The sequence below is a fragment of the Ambystoma mexicanum genome, chromosome 2p, assembly GCF_040938575.1.
Source record: "Ambystoma mexicanum isolate Mex_15411 chromosome 2p, UKY_AmexF1_1, whole genome shotgun sequence".
Classification (NCBI taxonomy): Eukaryota; Metazoa; Chordata; class Amphibia; order Caudata; family Ambystomatidae; genus Ambystoma; species Ambystoma mexicanum.
In genome coordinates, this window is record NC_090923.1 from 40150269 (window position 1) to 40167884 (window position 17616).

The following is a 17616-nucleotide window of genomic DNA, read 5'->3' on the forward strand; positions in this document are numbered from 1 at the left end:
GTACGTCGAGGAGCCACCGACGGATCCCTTGGAGGCACCTTGTCTGACACCGGCGCTCCGAAAGGACGGCCGTCGTTGCTGGAGCACTCCCAGTGCCCAGGCAGTCTCCGTGTCTGTCTTAATAGCCTGAAGGGACTCATCAACCACCTTCCCAAACAGGTTGTTCCTGTCGAAGGGCATGTCCAAAACTTTGGTTTGTACGTCCTGGCGGAAATCCGTCGCCTTGAGCCATCCTCGTCGTCTTAGGCAAACGCGTTGCCCAACTGACGGAAACTGGTGTCGGCGATGTCCGTTGCCACTGTGATGGCGTGGTCAGAAGCAATCTCACCTTCCTGTAAGATTTCAAGGGCCTCAGCCCTTTTGGCGTCCGGAAGGAAGTCCAATATTTGAACCACAACTACCTGTCGTAGCGGGCTACGATAGCCAGGGCGTTGGCCGCCTTGATAGTCCTAGCTGCGGATGAGATGACCCGTCGTCCCATTGTGTCCAGCTTCCTGCCCTCACCGTCCGGCGGGGAAGTTGATGTCGAGGCCGACCCCCCCCCCCCAGCTTTCTTCTTTGCCGCCGCTGAGACGACCGAATCAGGGGTGGGTTGCGCCCGAAGGCACAAGAGGGCAGCGTCGGGGACCCGGTACTACTTCTCGTTCCGGTCCCTCTTTGCAGGCGCTGTGTCAGGGTTCTTGAGGAGGGAGAACCCCTCATCCCGGATGTCATCAAGAAGTGGTACGGCGAGGACCGCCTTCCTTTTAGCCTTGCGCCGTTGGTAAAGGAACCCTTCCTTTTTCTTCGGGGCAGAGCTGGAAGAGCTCGGATGCCCTGGAAATCATGGCATGGAAGGATCCAATCTCGTCGGGCGGGGACGCCCGAGCAGGGTGTGACGGGGGGGGGGGGGGGCACGTCCAGTCGTCGCCTCCGTCGTCATCTGTACCTGTCGTAGCCGTGTCCGTATCATCCCTGTGGGTAGTTGACCGGGGGGGAAGGCAGAGCGGGCCGCAGAGGTAGGAGAGGTGGCGGAGGATGAGTCCTCTTCTTATGCGGTGGACTTTCCGAAGGTCCCGGCTCCAGTTCCCCCGTCGGGTCTGGCTCAGGTACCTCCGTCAGGGGGAGGAGCAACCTTGTCCTTCTCTCCAAGCATAAGGACTAAATCGCTGACAAAATGGCCGCCGAATTGTCCTGTGGCACCGGAAACGACAGGCGCGAGGGCTCTTGAGGAACCTCGTCGGCGACACCGTCGCTCTCGTCGTAGCCCTCGTCGGGATCCCTCCCGATGAGCTGCTCTTCAGAGGTCGTGTCGTGTCCTTATCCACGATGGCCACCTGCCCCTCCCACTCCTTTCCCAACGGGGACTTCGTGGGGGTCTTCTCAATGGGCCTGAAAGACTCCCTCCGCGGTGGCAGGGAGACTCTGGATCGTGAGGTCGCCTCCACTGGCGTAGCCTCCACAGGCTGAGCCAGGGCCGCTGCGACATCAATAGAGGTCTTTGCAGGGTGAATTAAGGCCATTGTCACCTTCTGCACGCCTGGAGCCTTCACCTTGGGGGGAGGGTCCGAGCCTCGCCCCCCTCTGCCGGAATCTTTGAGATCGACCGGGGCCTCTCCAGAAGCTTCGCCGGGTTCTCGGACTTCCTCTTAACCGAGCCAGAGCGTTGGCTCGTGGTCGATGGCACCGGGGAGGATGCAGTACTTGACCTTTCGTTGGGCCCCCGTCGCCGGGGCGCCCTCACAGGACTTCGAAGACTGCTCTGACTTTTTTCTATGCCGAGGATTCCCGGCCTGACGGGGAATATTCATGAGCATGTGAATCCATGCCAGACCCCATGAGCATGTGAATCCATGCCAGACCCCATGCTGGAGAAACAGGTTGATCTGGGGTTTGCCCCATCGTTGGAAAAGTCGATCCACCTGATCCTGACGCAGCTCCCACTCGTGGCACGAGCGCAGCTCCCCGCTGAGTGAGTCGGCGATGATGTTCTTTTTTCCTGCAAGATGGAAGGGCACCAGAAACATCCCCTGGGCGATGGCCCAGTGCCACAGATCCTGGGCCTAGTTGGACAGGGCTGGGGATCTGGTGCCTCCCTGCTTCTGGATGTAGAACATCGTGGTGGTGTTGTCGGTGAAGATCCTCACCACCTTGCTCTTGAGGGATGGGAGAAACGACCTGTTGGCCCAGAACACTGCTCGGAGCTCCATGGTGTTCATGTGGAGTGACCTCTCCTCGGGGAGCCAAAGGCCTCTCGCGTGAAGATCTCTGATGTGCGCTTCCCATCCCTCCAGGGAAGCGTCCGTCGTCACCGTCGCCTGATATACCAGGGGTCTGAAAGTCCTTGCCCGCCGCGAGATGCACGCGGGTGCCCCACCATCGGATTGCTTGGTGGAAAGTCTCGTTGAGCGGGATCCTGTCTTCGAAGCTGCCTGTCGCTTGTATCCAACGGATGTCGAGGAACTCTTGTAGAGGACGCATCCGTAGCCAGCACAGGCGCACCAGGTAGATGCATGAGGACATCATTCAAAACAGGGCCTTGATGGATCGCACCCTGGCCACGTCTGTGGCCTGCAGGTGCTGCACCTTGCCCAAGATGGCCTCTGTCCTTTCTTCCGACGGCGAGGCCAATCGCGCCACTGTATCGAGTTTGGCTCCCAGAAACAGTGCGACCTGTGACGGGACCAGGTGGGATTTCGAGTAGTTGATGGAGAATCCCAGGTCCGTGAGAAGTTGGACAGTTTCCGCTGTGTGTTCGACAGCGAGTTCTCTTGTCCTTGCATGGATGAGCCAATCGCCCAGGTAAGGGTAGACGTGGATCCCCGGCAGGCGCAGCTGCGCCGCCACTGGTGCGAGGCACTTGGTAAACACCCTGGTGCCGACTTCAGTCCGAATGGCAGGACCTTGAATTGGTAGTGCCGCCCCTGGACTACAAATCTGAGAAACTTTTGGTGTCCTTTTAGAATGGGGATGTGGAAGTAAGCATCCTCCAAGCCCAGCGACGATAGGAAGTCGCCCTCCTCCAGCTGTCCCAGCACGTGCTGGAGGGTGACCATCCTGAACTTTTGCGCCTTGATGTATTTGTTTAAACGCCGCAGGTCCAGGATGGGGCGCCAACCGCCTGTCTTCTTTCTGACGAGGAAGTACCTCGAGTATACTCCGGAGCCTCTTGGGGACGAGCTGAATGGCACCTTTCTTGAGCATTGCCCTTACTTCTAACAGCAGTTGAGGGACGTGATTTTCCTTCCTGGCCACGGGAGGAATACGGGGGCACTTCCTTAGAAATTCGAGAGTGTGCCCGTGGGTCAGGGCATCCAGCACCCAACAGTCGGTGGAGATGGACTCCCACACACTGACAAACTTCGCCAGCCGGCCTTCCCACCGGGGTGCTCAGGTTGGGGCTCGACGCTACGGCCGGTTCAGTCCTGCTTGCTGCAACACTCCCAAGGCCCGAGCCGTCTGCGTCGGTCTTGATGGCCTGAAGTGACTCATCCACTGTTTTTCCAAACAGGTTGTTCCTGTCGAAGGGCATGTCCAAAACTCTGGTTTGTACGTCCTGGTGGGCAATCCCGTCCTTATCTCTGTGCATAAGGTTTGCATTGCCATCAAAATGGCCACCGAGTTGTCCTGAGGCTCGGGCACTGACTGACAGGCGCAATGGTTGCTCCTCCTCCAAGGGAGCCTCATCGGCGCCACTGTCGCTCTCTTCATCTGCCTCCTCGGGGTTCCCCCCGTGGGACCGGACCTCCTCGAACCTCCCCCCGTGGGACCGGACCTCCTCGAACCTCTTGTTGAGGCCCTTCACGACTTCAACCAGTTCCTCCTCAGAGGCTGTATCCGTATCCGTGACGGCCACCACCCCCCACCCCTCTTTTTCCACCGGGGTCTTCACGGGGGTCTCATCGATGGGCTAAAAAGAGGATTCCCTCCGTGGCGGCAGGGAAACTCTGGGCCCCGAGGTCGCTTCCACTGAGTTAGCCTCCACAGGCTTTGCCAGGGCCGCCGCAACTCCCTCGATAGAGGCTTTCACCGAGTGAATCAAGGCCTTCACCACCTTTGCCGCACTCGAGCCCTTCACCTTGGGGGAGGGGTCACCGCCTCGCTCCTCCTCGGCTGATCCCTTGGAGATCGACCTGGGCCTCTCCAGAAGCCTCTCCAGAAGTTCTCGGATTTTCCCTTCCCCCAGCCAGAGCGTTGGCTCGTGGTTGATGGCGTTGGTGAAAGTGCGCCCTGCCTGGCAGCCGAGGAGCCTGACCCTTCGGCGCTCCCGGTGCCCGCGGACATGCAGTGCTTTGCCTTCTGTTGGGCCCCCCATCGCCGGATCGCCCTCACAGGACTTAGAAGACCGCTTGGACTTCTTCTCACCTGCTGGGCTCTTCTCCAGCCAGCTGGCGAGGCAGGACCGACAATCCCACATAGTCCGTTCTGACAGGTTCTTGCAAAATGCACAGTCCTTTCACGTGTGTCTTGTCTTCGTGAAGGCAGTAGAGACATCTCGAATACTCATTCTCCTTTAAAACATTCTGCAATCCGCATCCAGGGCAATTCCTGAACAGCTTGGATCCGGGTGTCGAGCTTCCCTTGTCCTGGGCCATGTCCACGAATTAGGCCTCAGATCTTCTGGAATCCTCCAAGAAGCGTAACTCGATGAAAACTTCGCCCTTGAGGGGCGTAGAAAATTCAGAAACGGGTCCCAGTTGATCGGAAGTAGAAACGGTGGAGTTTGAGGCTCGATTGACCGAAAAAATGAGATTAAACTCTGAAAAATCGCAAAACGCAGTCAAAGCTCGAGAGCTATAGCACGAGGACTCCCAACACTTGAACGTGCAGTAAAAATCTGAGGATGGCTGCCAGGGGCGGGGATTAGGGAGAGGGCAGTATGATCCAGAGGCCAGTGATTGGTTACTAAGAAAGACAGATTAGAAACAAAACTGATACTGATTTTTTCTTTACCGAGGATTCCCAGCCTGACGACGGGGAATATTCATGAGCATGTGAATCCATGCCAGACCCCAACCTGGAGAAGTCCTACAAGACGAGACATGAATGCCCGAAGCTGCTAGATGAGAGCAGTGTCAATCGTAGCATGTCTGGGGTGCAGCTGCTTAGCTAAAAACCAGGGGCAAAACCTGAGCCGCTTGCTCCTAACACAGACCTCGTAGAGGGTTTCCTGGCCACTTGGATAAGGTGCATACTGTCCTCGGACAAGTTAAACTGCACTGAGGATTTGATTTCAGGCATTAGGCCGCCAAGCATTAGAACGCCAAGCTGAATGATTGTGAGGAGGGGTGCCACATTGGCTGATCATACTGGTGAAGCAGGTTGGGAATCAACGGCAGTCTGATCAGAGGACAAATCGACAGATGCTGAAGTTCCGAGAACCAGAATCTGGCTGGCCACCAAGGAGCTATGAATAGGAGAGTGCAATTCAAAGTACTCCTGAGCTTGCAGAGTGACCGATGAATCAGAGGAAGAGGCGGGAAGGCATAGGCCTTTATGTTGTGCCACAGAATTTCGAGAGCGTCTCCTAGGGAGGAGACCCGAGACCATTCCAGAATGCATAAAGAAGAATATTCCTGTTTGTAGAGTTCGGAAAAATGTCCACTTCCGGAGTGCCCCACTGCCGAAAGATGGCAGAGAGGACCTCTGTGTTCAGTTCCCACTTGTAGCTGGCCACTGTTTGACAGATTAATGAGTCTGCAGTCACATTGAATTGACCAGGAATGTGTACCGCCAGTAGCCAAATGCTGTGCTGGATGGCCCATTCCCAAATCTGAATGGCAAGGTCCACAAGAGGTGGTGATTTGGTGCCACCATGCTTGCTAATATAAAACATTGCCACCGAGTTGTCTGTGCCGATGTGGACCACCCTGTTAGTGATGGACAGTTGGAAAGCTTTCAGCGCCAGAAAATATGCCAGGAGTTCCAAATGATGTATATGAAACTGCCTGTCCTGCACTGCCATAATAGAAAACCTGGAGATGATCCAGTGCCGTGCCCCACCCCGGAAAGGAGGAGTCTGTGGTAATCATCACTTGTGGGCAGGGCTCCTGAAAGAAGGCCCCCAAGACCACCATAGACGGTCCGCTATCATGCAGGTTGGAACTGGGATCATCTTGGAATCCGAGTCCAAAGCCTGACACCAAGAGATCTGAAGAGCCAGCTAAGTATGCCTCATTTTGAGACGTGCAAGAGGAGGAGCAAGCACGCACGAAGCCATGAGGCCAAGAAGTCTCTGAAACCACCAAGGCTTGATGTGCTCTGACTGGATGAAGAGCTGCCACATGGCGAATAAATCTGCAATCCTGTCCGCCGTCAAATACACCCTGGAGTCGATCGTGTTCCAATGGAAACCCAGGAAAATCCGGTCTTGGGAGACCACCATGGAAGATTTCCGCCAGTTCACCGACAGCCCAAGATGGAACAGGAGCTGGAGGAGAGACTGGAGATTGCTCGAAGCCGTCAGTGGACAAAGGCTGCGTAGGAGCCAGTCCAAATACGGATATACATTAACACCCTGTGGCCAAGGAAACCTGCAATGACCGACATCTTCGTAAAGACACGCTGCGCCCAGCTGAGACCAAAAGGGAGCACACAGAGCTGGAAATGCTCCCCTCCCAGGGAGAACCGCAGATATTTTCGATGCGGCCTCCCTATCAGGATTTGCATACACACGTCATGAAGGTCCACTACACTGAGCCAGCCGCCCTTCCGAAGAGAGGACTTTATTTGCAGGGATGTGATCTTGAATTTCTCTTAAGGAAGGGAAAGGAAGAACTGGGAAGGTCAAGGATGGTGCGCAGGCCAGCCTGGTTGGGTTTGGGCACCGTGAAAAGACGAGAGTAGAAGTCCTCTCCTTGTTCCCCAAGGGCAACAGGTTCCACCTGAGGTCTAGAAGCTTCTGAACCTCGGCTCTGAGGGTGTCCCGATCTGTTGGAAGGGAGGGTTGAAGGGTGGGCATGGGGGGGGAGGGGCAAGCAAAAGCCCGCCAGAGCGAAGGAAAAAACCCAGTCTTCAGTGATGGTCTGCCATGCCTCCAGATGAGACGACATTCGTCCTCCCACGGAAGTCTCGTGCAACCGACAAAAAATATAATTTTGCAGATTTGTCGGCAGGGAGAGGAGGCCGATGGGCGAGAGAGAAACCGAACACGTTGTTTTAGATGGGTGCCGCCAACCAGAGGTTCAGTTCTGCGCGCCTGGCGGTCCCGACATCCCCTGAAGCCAGAGAAAGATCGAGACTGAGACACTGACCTCTGTGTATAAGGGGCCTTAGCTGGGAACTTCGCCTGGACTGAAAACGTTTTGGCGGTTTGGGTGCTTGCCTTGGTTTTTATAAGTTCCTCATCCATAATTCTCTGCCGTCGAAGGGAAGGTCCAGAACTTCGTTGCATGGAGCCAAGCCTGGCGGGAGGGGTCATTTCCCACCCATAAGGCCTCAAGCTGAGGTATCTACATGGTGTGCCGCAGCTTCCAGCAGATCTTGTGCCAACACCCTGGTGTCCAACAAACCGGCTTTGAAGTCACCTAGCCTATCCGCAGGAATACACTACTGGAAATCGCAGTATCATATTAGCTGCAGCCAAGATGAGATCAGTATTTGCTTGACAAAGTTTGAGTGCTGAGTTGGCAAAGACTTTCTTGCCCAAGGAGTCCAGAATCTTGTCTTCCTTGGACAGAAACTGAGCCGCAGCCATTGAGGTCGCAGAGGCCGGTTTGGATTGAAGCATGACCACAGCTACCACCGTAGAGGAAGGGAGCGGACAAGACGCCAAGGCCATCTCCTCAGAGGTGCGGAGCCTGTAACGGGCATCAATTCTCTTGATATGTAGCCCGGTGTGGGGCTTATCCCAGACCTTACGGGCCTGAGCCAAAACGTTCTTCTGGAGGAACAGGCCAGTGCACTCTTTTGGTGACAAGGTGAATGCTCACCAAAGCACCCCCTCCTGCGGAGCGGGGGCCTCAGGTACTGGAACATCAGGGAGGGCCAGCATATCCAGGACCCTGTCATGGAATGCTCCGACAGAGCGGGGCAGGTCATCACTATCCTGATCTGCTTGAGTGTTATCCAGTAAATTGGGAGCAGACGGCTGGACCGTTACAGGTTTTAAAGTGCTATCCCGTTCTGCCGGTGTCTTCTCTATGGGAGACAGCAGGGGTAGGAGAGGAAGAGCTCGAGGCGGGCCAAGAGTAAGAGGTGGTACCACTGCAGAAGCTGCTAGAACCGCCGGGGTGGAAGGTGGAGCAGGAGGTTCCGGGTAGATTTCCTTGAAAAGACTCAAAATACTCCTTCATGGGGTCAGAGTGCATGATCCTCTGAAATTTCCAGAAAAATACATCCTCTGAATGTTTAAGCGCTGCGGCGGGCAAAGGCCGCTCATATGGGGCATACCCCCACAAACGCAATGAGGATGGTTGCCAGGAAGGGCCACCACCAACCGGGTCCACATAGACCAGAGGAGCAAAATCAGGAGGAAGCTAAACAGTATGAGGCAGCGGCATCCGAGCGCGCCAGTCATAAGAAGGGCCGAACATATTTTTACTTTCCCCCTGAGGTGGAAACGGCTGCTCAGCCCCAAAAAGAAGGTTCCCAGCACCCGACGTCGAGAACGTAGGTGTAAGGGAAGAATCCAAAATGGCCGCCATGGACCATGAGGGTTGGGCCGCCATTTCGTCGATGCCTGAAGAGAACTGCATCACATGTGCAGATGAGGCAACCGTCTCCTCAGGCGGGTCAGGGGACTTAAGAAACACCTTAGCCTTGACAGAAGGATCCTCAGCAGAGCCGGTACTGGGGTTCTCCTAAGTACTGGACATGTTAGAGGTGGCCCCAAAATTGGCCTCCAGTGGAGGAACCTCGGCAAAGCCGGTAACGAGGAGTTATGGTTGATGACCACCCTCTTTGCCCCCTCGACAGAACCAGCATCAACGCGTCCCTGAGTGCGGGAATGCTGAGGAATCCACCTCAGAGGCAAGACCTTCACAGAAGGTCCCTCGGTTCTGTCAGTACAGACTTTAGCCTCAAAAAGAGGAACCTTGGGTTTCCTCCTGGTACGTGTAGCCCCCTCATGATGGGCCTCAAGCTGTGGTTCGGTACAGAAAGCTCCAGCAAAGGAGACCTTGGGGCGTACCCCGGTGTCTGCATGGACAGCTCCAGAAAAGGTTACCCTCGGAATGTGGTCCGGTTTTGGCAGGTCCATCGTGGGCACCCTCTGAGAAAACTCTGGTACACCTAATCGGCCTGCAAGGCACATCAGGGGAATTCCTGAAAGCAGAGATGCTCAAGCCGCTCCTGGACCTAGAAGGCCCCCCCCCCCCGGGAAGGAGTCCCCCCGACGGGGCGCCCTAAAAAGTAAGGAACTTACCAGACGTCCCTTCTTGTCGATTAAAAGCTGAAAATGAGGTGGAAGAACACGCTGAAAGACCTCCTCACTCCGAAGAATACGGCGCTGGAGTGCGCGGACGGTGAGGGAGTCACAGTAGAAACACGAATCCCAGCTATGGTCGGGCCGAGACACTCCAAGTAGAAAGAATGGGGATCCGCACTAGATGAAGAACAGGACACAAATCTCAGATGCTCCGGCATAGACTGAGGACTAAGCGATCGCAGAACCGGAGCAGAAGAGAAGGACAACGGGACCAAAATATTATTTCCCGGTGATGCCAGAGCGTCCAGCCCCGACCGCGCTGAGAAAAGGACTGAAGGGCGATGCGTGGGGCAGAGCTCAGGAGGGCGGGGATACGGCCGTGTGCCGTACCCAGCTTAAAAAGAGAAGGAACAAGTTACTTACCTGCAACTACTGTTCTCCAGCATGGGTCTGGCATGGATTCACATGCGGTTATATGAGCATGTGAAACCATGACTGACCCCATGCTGGAGGACGACAAAAAAATGTAATTTTTTATGGTTTTTGACAAAAGTGCTCCGGTCCCTTCCAGAAGGACAGAATGTCCGACGAGTATGGAGGAAAGGGGACAGAATGTAGGTGTATAGAGGATACTTATTAGAGGGGACGCCAGGCGGGAGTATGGAGGAAAGGGGACTATGGACTAGTAGTAAGGTAGTCACTACGGTGAGTAACTTTGTTATACTCCTACGTCCCGTCCCCTTTCCTCCATACTTGTGGGAGATTCCCAAGCACACACCATAGGTAGTACGGGTGGATGGAAAAACCCATTTACTAGAATAAGTTCTGAAGAACAGCCTGGCCAAATTGGGCATTTGCCCTGGAGCTCAGGTAAAGCCGATGGGAGGCCCACGAATCCGCCTTGAAGATGGACTCCCAAGGGATATACTTTCAGAAGGCAACAGCAGTCTTTGCCACAGACTAGATGTGCATGGAAGCTCTTTGGTGGTTGAAGGCCTTGAATCCTTTAGGCTTCTGAAAAACATGAGGCAGTCCGGGGGGGGGGGGGTGTAATAGTTGCTTTGGAAGCTGGATTCCCCTTCAGGTCTCTGAATGTGAAAAAGAGTTGAGGAGCTTCTGAGTTCACTCGTTCAATCAAGGTAAAATTTCAGAACTCCCCTGATGTCCAAGTTGTGTAAAACTCTCTTGGCATCAGATGCCAGGTTAGGAAAGAAGACGGGTAAGGAGACCGATTAGTTCAAATGAAAATCGGTAAACACCATAAGCAGGAAGGAAGGGTGAGAGCGAAGCACTACCTTATTGTGGAAAGTGAGGAACGGATGTTCCACGGAAAACGCTTGGAGCTCACTTACTCGCCTCGACGATGATATTGCGATCAGAAAGGCAACCTTCCAAGAAAGGTACCCAAGGTCGATAGTGGCCATGGGATCAAATGGCTTATGGAATAACGCCCCGGCGGGAAGAGATGAAGAGACCCGCAAAATGTCTTTTGATAACTGGATTGGTCAATGCAAAGGAACAGCTGTCTGTGGACAGGTAGGCCGCAATGGTGGATAAGTAAGATCTGTATAACAGAACATTTATGCCAGAAATGGCCAGATGAGAAAAGATAGAAGGTGTCGACCGGAGCTTGCCTGGGATTGAGCTGTTTAGCTAAACACCAATGGCAAAACCGGAGCCATTTGCTCCTGTACTGAGCCCTCGCAGAATGCTTCCTGGCTGCTTGGATAATGCGCGCACTGTCTTCGGACAGATCAAACTGTGTCAACGATCTGAACTCAAGCACCAGGCCAACAAGCTGAACGATTTTGGGGAGGGGGTGCCACATCTGGTGAATGCTTGAAGCAGGTCGGGAATCTACAACAATCTGATCGGGGAAATACCGACAGATGGTGTAGTCCCGAAAACCAGAATCTGGCAGGCCACCAAGGAGTCTTGAATAGGAGAGTGCAGTTCGGTGTGCTCCTGAGCTTGCAGAGAGACCGATGGATCAGAGGCAAGGAAGGGAAAGCATAAGCTTTCATGTTGTCCCACAAGATCTTAAGGACGCTCCGACACAGTGCCTGGACGCATAAAGAGGCAGTTTCTTGTTTGAAGAAGCTGCAAAGAGGCCCACCTCTGGAGTGCCCATTGATGGACAATGTTGGAGAGGACATTGCAGTTCATCTCCCACTCATAACTGCTGCCGACTGAGTGATTCTGCAGCCACATTGATGTGACCCGGGGATGTGTGCAGCCTGGAGCCAAACATTGTGCAGGATGGCCCAGTCCCAAATTTGTATGGCAAGATCCACAAGTAGAGGGTAGTTGGTGCCGCCCCGCTTGTTGATGTAAAACATCACCACCGAATTGTCCGTGCGAACATGAACTACACTGTTGCTGTAAGGAGGTATTCAAAAAGGCCACCATGGTCCGGGGAGGTTGGGCCGCCATTTTGTCAACGCCTGGGGCGAACTGCATCACAGGAGAAAGTGAGGCAATCGTCTCCTTAGGGGAGTCAGGGGCCTTTTGTGCCATCTTAGCCTTGAAACAAGGAACCTCGGCAGAGCGGGTATTGGCAGATCTAGGGTGTTTACTCGACACATTAGGGACTGCCCCAGAATTAGCCTCTAGCAGAGGATTCTCGGCAGACCCGGTATTGGAAGGCCTGTGGCGCAGAACCGCCTTCTTTTGCCCCTTCAAAAGAATTGGTATCACCACGGCCATGCGTGTGGGAAGGCTGAGGGATATACCTTACAGCCAAAACCCTCGATGAGGGACCCTCAATTTGGTTAGTGTCCGATTTAGCCCCAAGAAGGGGAACCTCAGGTTTAAACCCGGTACACATAGCCACCTCGAGAGGGTCCTCGAGCCAAGACACGGTACAGTTAGCTCCAGATGTGGAAGCCTCATGGCGAACCCTGGTATCCAGAGCCAAAGAACTGGGTTCAACCTTAGACCCCAAACGGGTAACCTCGGAAGAAGTTTGGCAGACCCGCTGCGGAGCCCTCGGAGGAGTCTCCGGAGATCCTCGCCGAGATGAGACCAAGAAGGAGTACTCAAAACTGAAAGTGTTCCGCTCCCACCATGAACCGCAGATACTTATATTTCCGATGCAGGCTCCAAATCAGAATAGGCATGTACACATCCTGGAGGTCCACCACATTAAGCCAATCGCCCTTCCGAAGAGGATTTATTTGGCGGGGCGTGATCATCTTGAATTTCTATTGGGGAGGAGATAGATTGAACTGAGAAAGATCGAGGAAAGTGCGCAGGCCATGCCGGGTTGGGTTTCGGCACTGAACAGACGGGAGTAGTAGCCCTCCCCTTGCTCCTTGAGGGGGAACATGTTCCACTGCTCTGAGGCCTAGAAGTTTCTGTACCTCAACTCTGAGGGAGGGCGATCCAATCTGCTGCAAGGGAGGGTTGAAGGGTTGAGTAGGTGGAAGGGGCAAGCGGAAGCCCGCCCAAGTGATGGACAAAACCCACCAGTTTTCGTGATGGTCTGCCACGCCTCCAGATAAAACGTATTCATCCTCCCACCGGAGTCTCGTGCGAGTGACAAAGAAATATAATTGAGGATTTGTCGGCAGGGAGACTACCGGTCCCTGGAGAGGAGGCTAATGGGCGAGAGAAAAACAGACCTCCTTGCTGTTTTCGGCAGGGCCCGCCAACTGGAGCTTCAGTTCGGCAGGCACAGCGATCCTGAAACCCTGTGAATCCAGAGAAGGACAGAGTTTGGGACCCTGACCTCTGTGTATAAGGGGCCTTAGCTGGAGCTTTCACCAGGACCGATAAAGATTTGGCGGTTTGGGTACTCGCTTTAGTCTTTGCGAGTTCCTCATCTGTAGAAGAATGGAACAATTCCTTGTCATCAAAAGGAAGGTCCAGTACTTTGTCCTGCACTTCCTTTGAGAACGTCATCGCATAGAGGCATGCCTCGCGGGAGATGTCAAGAGCAGAGCTATCTACAGGGTGTGCCGAAGCTTCCAGTAAATCTGCACTTTGTGGTCCGACAAACCGGCTTTAAAGTCGTCTAACTTATCAGCAGAAATACATTCCTGGAAATCGGATAGCTCCTTCCACAGCCTCAGATTGGCTGCTGCCAGGATATGCTTGGTGTAAGCTTGAGCACCGAATTGAAAAAGACTTTCTTGCCAAATGCATCTGGAGAGGATTTGGGCCGCTGCCGTGGAAGATGCAGAGGCCGGCTTGGACTGGAGGGTGGCTGCTGCCACCACTGTTAAAGGGAGCAGACAAGGCGATAAGGCCATCTCTTCCGAGGCGTGAAGCTTGTATCGAGCATCAATCCTCTTGTTGAGATGTAGCCCAGTATGATGTTTAACCCAAACCTTACGGGCCTCAGCCAAGACGTCCTTCTGGAGGAACAGGCTGGGGCGCTCCTGAGTTGACAGAGTAAAGGCTCCAGAAAGCACCCCTTACTGTGGAGTGGGGGCCCCAGGTACTGAAATATCAAGCAGGGCCATCATATCCAGGACCCGGTCATGGAATGCTCCAACAGAGCGGGGCTGCTCATCGCTGTCCTAATCCACCCGAGGCTCATTCAGCGAAGCGGGAACAGAAGACTGGTCGACTGTGCGTATCGCCTCAGATTTTAAAGTTGGATCCCGCGCCGCCGGCGTCTTCTCTATGGGAGAATGCAGGGGCAGGGGAGGGAGTAATGGAGGAGGTTCAACAGGAAGAGGTGGAGGAATTGGCACCACTGTGACCTGCATAGGAACAGCCAGCTCAGAAGGTGGGACAGGAGGTTCAGGGTACATTTCCCTGAAAAGACCTTTGAAATACACCCTCATGGCGTCAGAGTGCATGAGCGTCTGAAACTTCCCAAAAAACGCATCCTCAGACGAAGGTCTAGGCGCTGGAACAGGCAGAGGCCACACGTGAGGGGCATAACCCCATGAATGCAATGAGGATGGTTGCCAGGAAACCCACCACCGGCCGGATCCACATAGATCAGTGGCGCGGAACTAGGAGGTAGCGAGACTATGAAGCAGCGGTGCCCGAGCACGCCAATCGAATGAATGGCGGAACAGGTTTTTGTTATCCAGTGTGGAAAAGGCTGCTCAGCCCCAAAAGAAATGCTCCCAGCACCAGACGTTGGTGTAAGAGTTATCCAAAATGGCCGCCGTGGACAATGGAGGTTGGGCCACCATTTTGTAGACACCTGAGGAGAACTACGTCACAGGAAAAAATGAGGCAATTGTCCCCTCACGGGAGTCCGGGGACTTGAGTAACAGTTTAGCCTTGATCCTCGCCCAAACCAGTGCTGGCAGCTCTTGAATGTTTACTGGACATCTTAGGAACTGCCCCAGAATTAGCTTCCAGTGGAGGAACCTTGGCAGCGCCGTACCAGAAGGTCTGTGACCACCTTCTTTGCTCCCTCAACAGAACCAGTACCACCACGAATCTGAGAGTGGGGCGGTTGAGGGACGTACCTCACCAACAAGACCCTCAAAGAGGATCCCTCGATTCTGTTGGTGCTGACTTTAGCCTCAAGAAAAGGAACCTCAGGTTTTAACCCGGGATGTATAGCTTCCTCAAGAGGGGCCTCGAGCCGTGACTCAGTGTGGAAAGCTCCAGAAATGGAGACCTCAGGGAAAACCCCAGTATCCAGAGCCACAGAAGAACTGTGCTGAAGAGTGAGGCGTGGGGCAGAGCTCAGGAGGGCGGGCTTACAGCCAGCCAAGTGCAGTGGCCCCACGTAAAAATAAAAGGACAAAAATGAAAATGTAGGAAAGGGGACGGGACGTAGAAATATAAGTTTTTGCTGTAATACAGACAAAGGGATCTGCTTGGATGATGGAACCAATCATTGTACAGAATACAATGTGAGTGGGGAGTAATAGGGCCAAAAGGGCAGAATACTGCCACTTCACTTCGGGCTGAAAAAGTCCCTGCACCAGGAACGATTGAAAGCTTAGGCTGCATGCGTATATATAAGGCACAGGAATTTAAACAACTTCGCAACTTCAGATGAACAGGGATTTTCTGCTGGACTGTGGAAAAAAGGATGCAAGGAAATTATGGACGAATTGGGTATTACGAAGGAAAATGTGAGGATTACTCTGATCCAAGCGAAGCAACAACTATGGCAGTTTGACTGGATCCAGACAGAACAAGCTAGATCTAAACACAGGCTGTATTGGAATGTCATCCTTGAACCAAGATCATACAACAATCCTCTGAAATTTCTAACGAGATTTCCAGGCCTATTGCATCGAAATTAATTACTGAGATTCCGACTGAATATCTTGCCCACGAAAGAAGCTTTGAAAATATATGTCAATCCTTTGACAGCACTTACCTGCAGGTTTTGTAACGCGAAAGAAGAGGAACACACAGTGAAACAAATAGAGTTAATGTGCACAGGACTTACATGACAAAGAACCAATCACTTGGCTACAATGGTACAGGAAATGGAGTCCTACACGATTGAAGAATGGTGGAGGTCTTTATGCTTGGAAGACCATTTCAAATTAATCTTCGGGTTGACATACTTCCTTAAAGAGGTGTTCTCTGATCAAAATACTGATTGCTGGGGACACAGCCAAGTTATAAGGAACTAATAATGGAAATGGTTATGTGGAGCCTTGACCAGATCTATTGTATCCTTATTTTAACCTTTTTGGTTTTATCTTTATTATTGACACATTGATTGGATATCATTTTGATGTTGAGTGATACTCTGGACAAAAGGTGTATATAAACCATACAGCTTAATAAAAAACAAAATGGGGAATTTATGCCTGGCATGGCCCTAATAGAACAGCTGTCCCTCACAGGTTGAAACAGTGCTACTAAATAAATCATACCCATCTCACTTTAATTTACAGAGAAAACAAAGCTCATTCAGTAGCCTCGAACTCGAAAGCAAGTTCTCAGTAATATGAAGCTGTGCACCAAAGGCCATGCAAAGCAGTTTAAAAGCTTGAAAGATGATACTACCCAATTTGATAAACCATTTATCAACCTCGAAAGGAAGAAGTGCTCAGTTAACTATGATGGTATTCAAATCTGTGCTCTGTTGACTCAATGCAGATATCAGGCGAGTGCTTAACTTGCTGAGCTACGTTACACGCATCAAAAAGATATAGGTAATTTGGCCAGCACAATGCATCAGTAGATTTCATGAAACTCCAACTAAGAACATGGGAAGCATCACACCATCATGGGAGACAAGGTTGCAGTACTCCTTCTGTGCTAATAGAAGCACACGACTTTACGAGCAAGCCATGTTGGGCTTCCTACATTTAGTGTATCAAGAGAATTCAATGACAACAGAATATCACTTTCCAGTCCAGGACTATGCTTTTACAAACCGCATCCTTGCTATCCATTACTTAAGTCATTCTAGTTTAACTGAAGTTAAAGTTAAGGGCCCACAACCACGCATGCCTTACCTTGATACAGAAACTCCCAGGCCAGGAACTTCTTATTCCAGCTACAGTCACCTCGTCACCCTAACCGAACGAGCTTAAATGAGTCAGTGACTGAGTTCTAAGGCACTGGATCTGAAGGCAAAAACTGCAAACCGCTATGAATTTGTGGGCAAACGGGACCGGTTAAAGTCGCAATCGATGCTAGGTCTGATCCCAGTGAGAACAGTGCTTTGCACTCTAATAAAATGCCACATTGAAGCCTCAGAGGCAGAATCATTTCGGTCAGCTCAATGTGGTGTGTACTGAACATGGTATGCACCATGCTCCAGCTGAACCCAGGTTGAAGAGGCTTCATGGACCAAGGCCAATCCTAGGAAAGAAAACATGCATCTTTGCAATCTATGGGAACAAAATCCCCAACATCCAAAAAAATTCTGTGGAAAAGAACTTAAAATCATTATTTCTGAATTCAGTATTAAGTAAAATGGTAATTGCTGCGCAGCTTTGTGATCTTTTGCTTAGCCATTTCAAACACAAGGTTTAATTTAGCGCTGTTTGCCTCTGTTCCAAGCCACCGAAAAAAGGTTACCTTGAAGTGTGATTTAAGCTCTTGGTCTTCGTTATAACATTTCCGGACAGTCTGCCATTTGCCTCGCTGGGCGGTTGCTTAGTAATGTCTGCCTTTGACCTACCCAAAAAAAGAAAAAAAATATTTATATATTTTTCATGTGATAAAAAATGCTAGGTTTATCACATTCGGTCGCACACGGGCGGTCACTTATTTTCATGAAGAGCATGCCTCAACCATTTTCCAAGGTGTTGTAGGAAATATTAATTTAACACACTGCGGAATTATAGGAATCTTCGATGGATAAAACAAAGACATAAGCA

The 17616-nt window shown here is 52.3% G+C and overlaps 1 protein-coding gene across 1 annotated transcript in view; it reads right to left on the minus strand.

Annotated features, from left to right (window-relative positions):
• Nucleotides 1-17616, minus strand: part of RYBP (RING1 and YY1 binding protein) — a 587132-nt gene that overhangs the window by 78939 nt on the left and 490577 nt on the right. The window contains exon 4 of the mRNA XM_069643201.1: nt 17315-17413. Coding sequence (XP_069499302.1) covers nt 17315-17413 — 99 coding nt within the window. The remainder of the gene's footprint in view (nt 1-17314; nt 17414-17616) is intronic.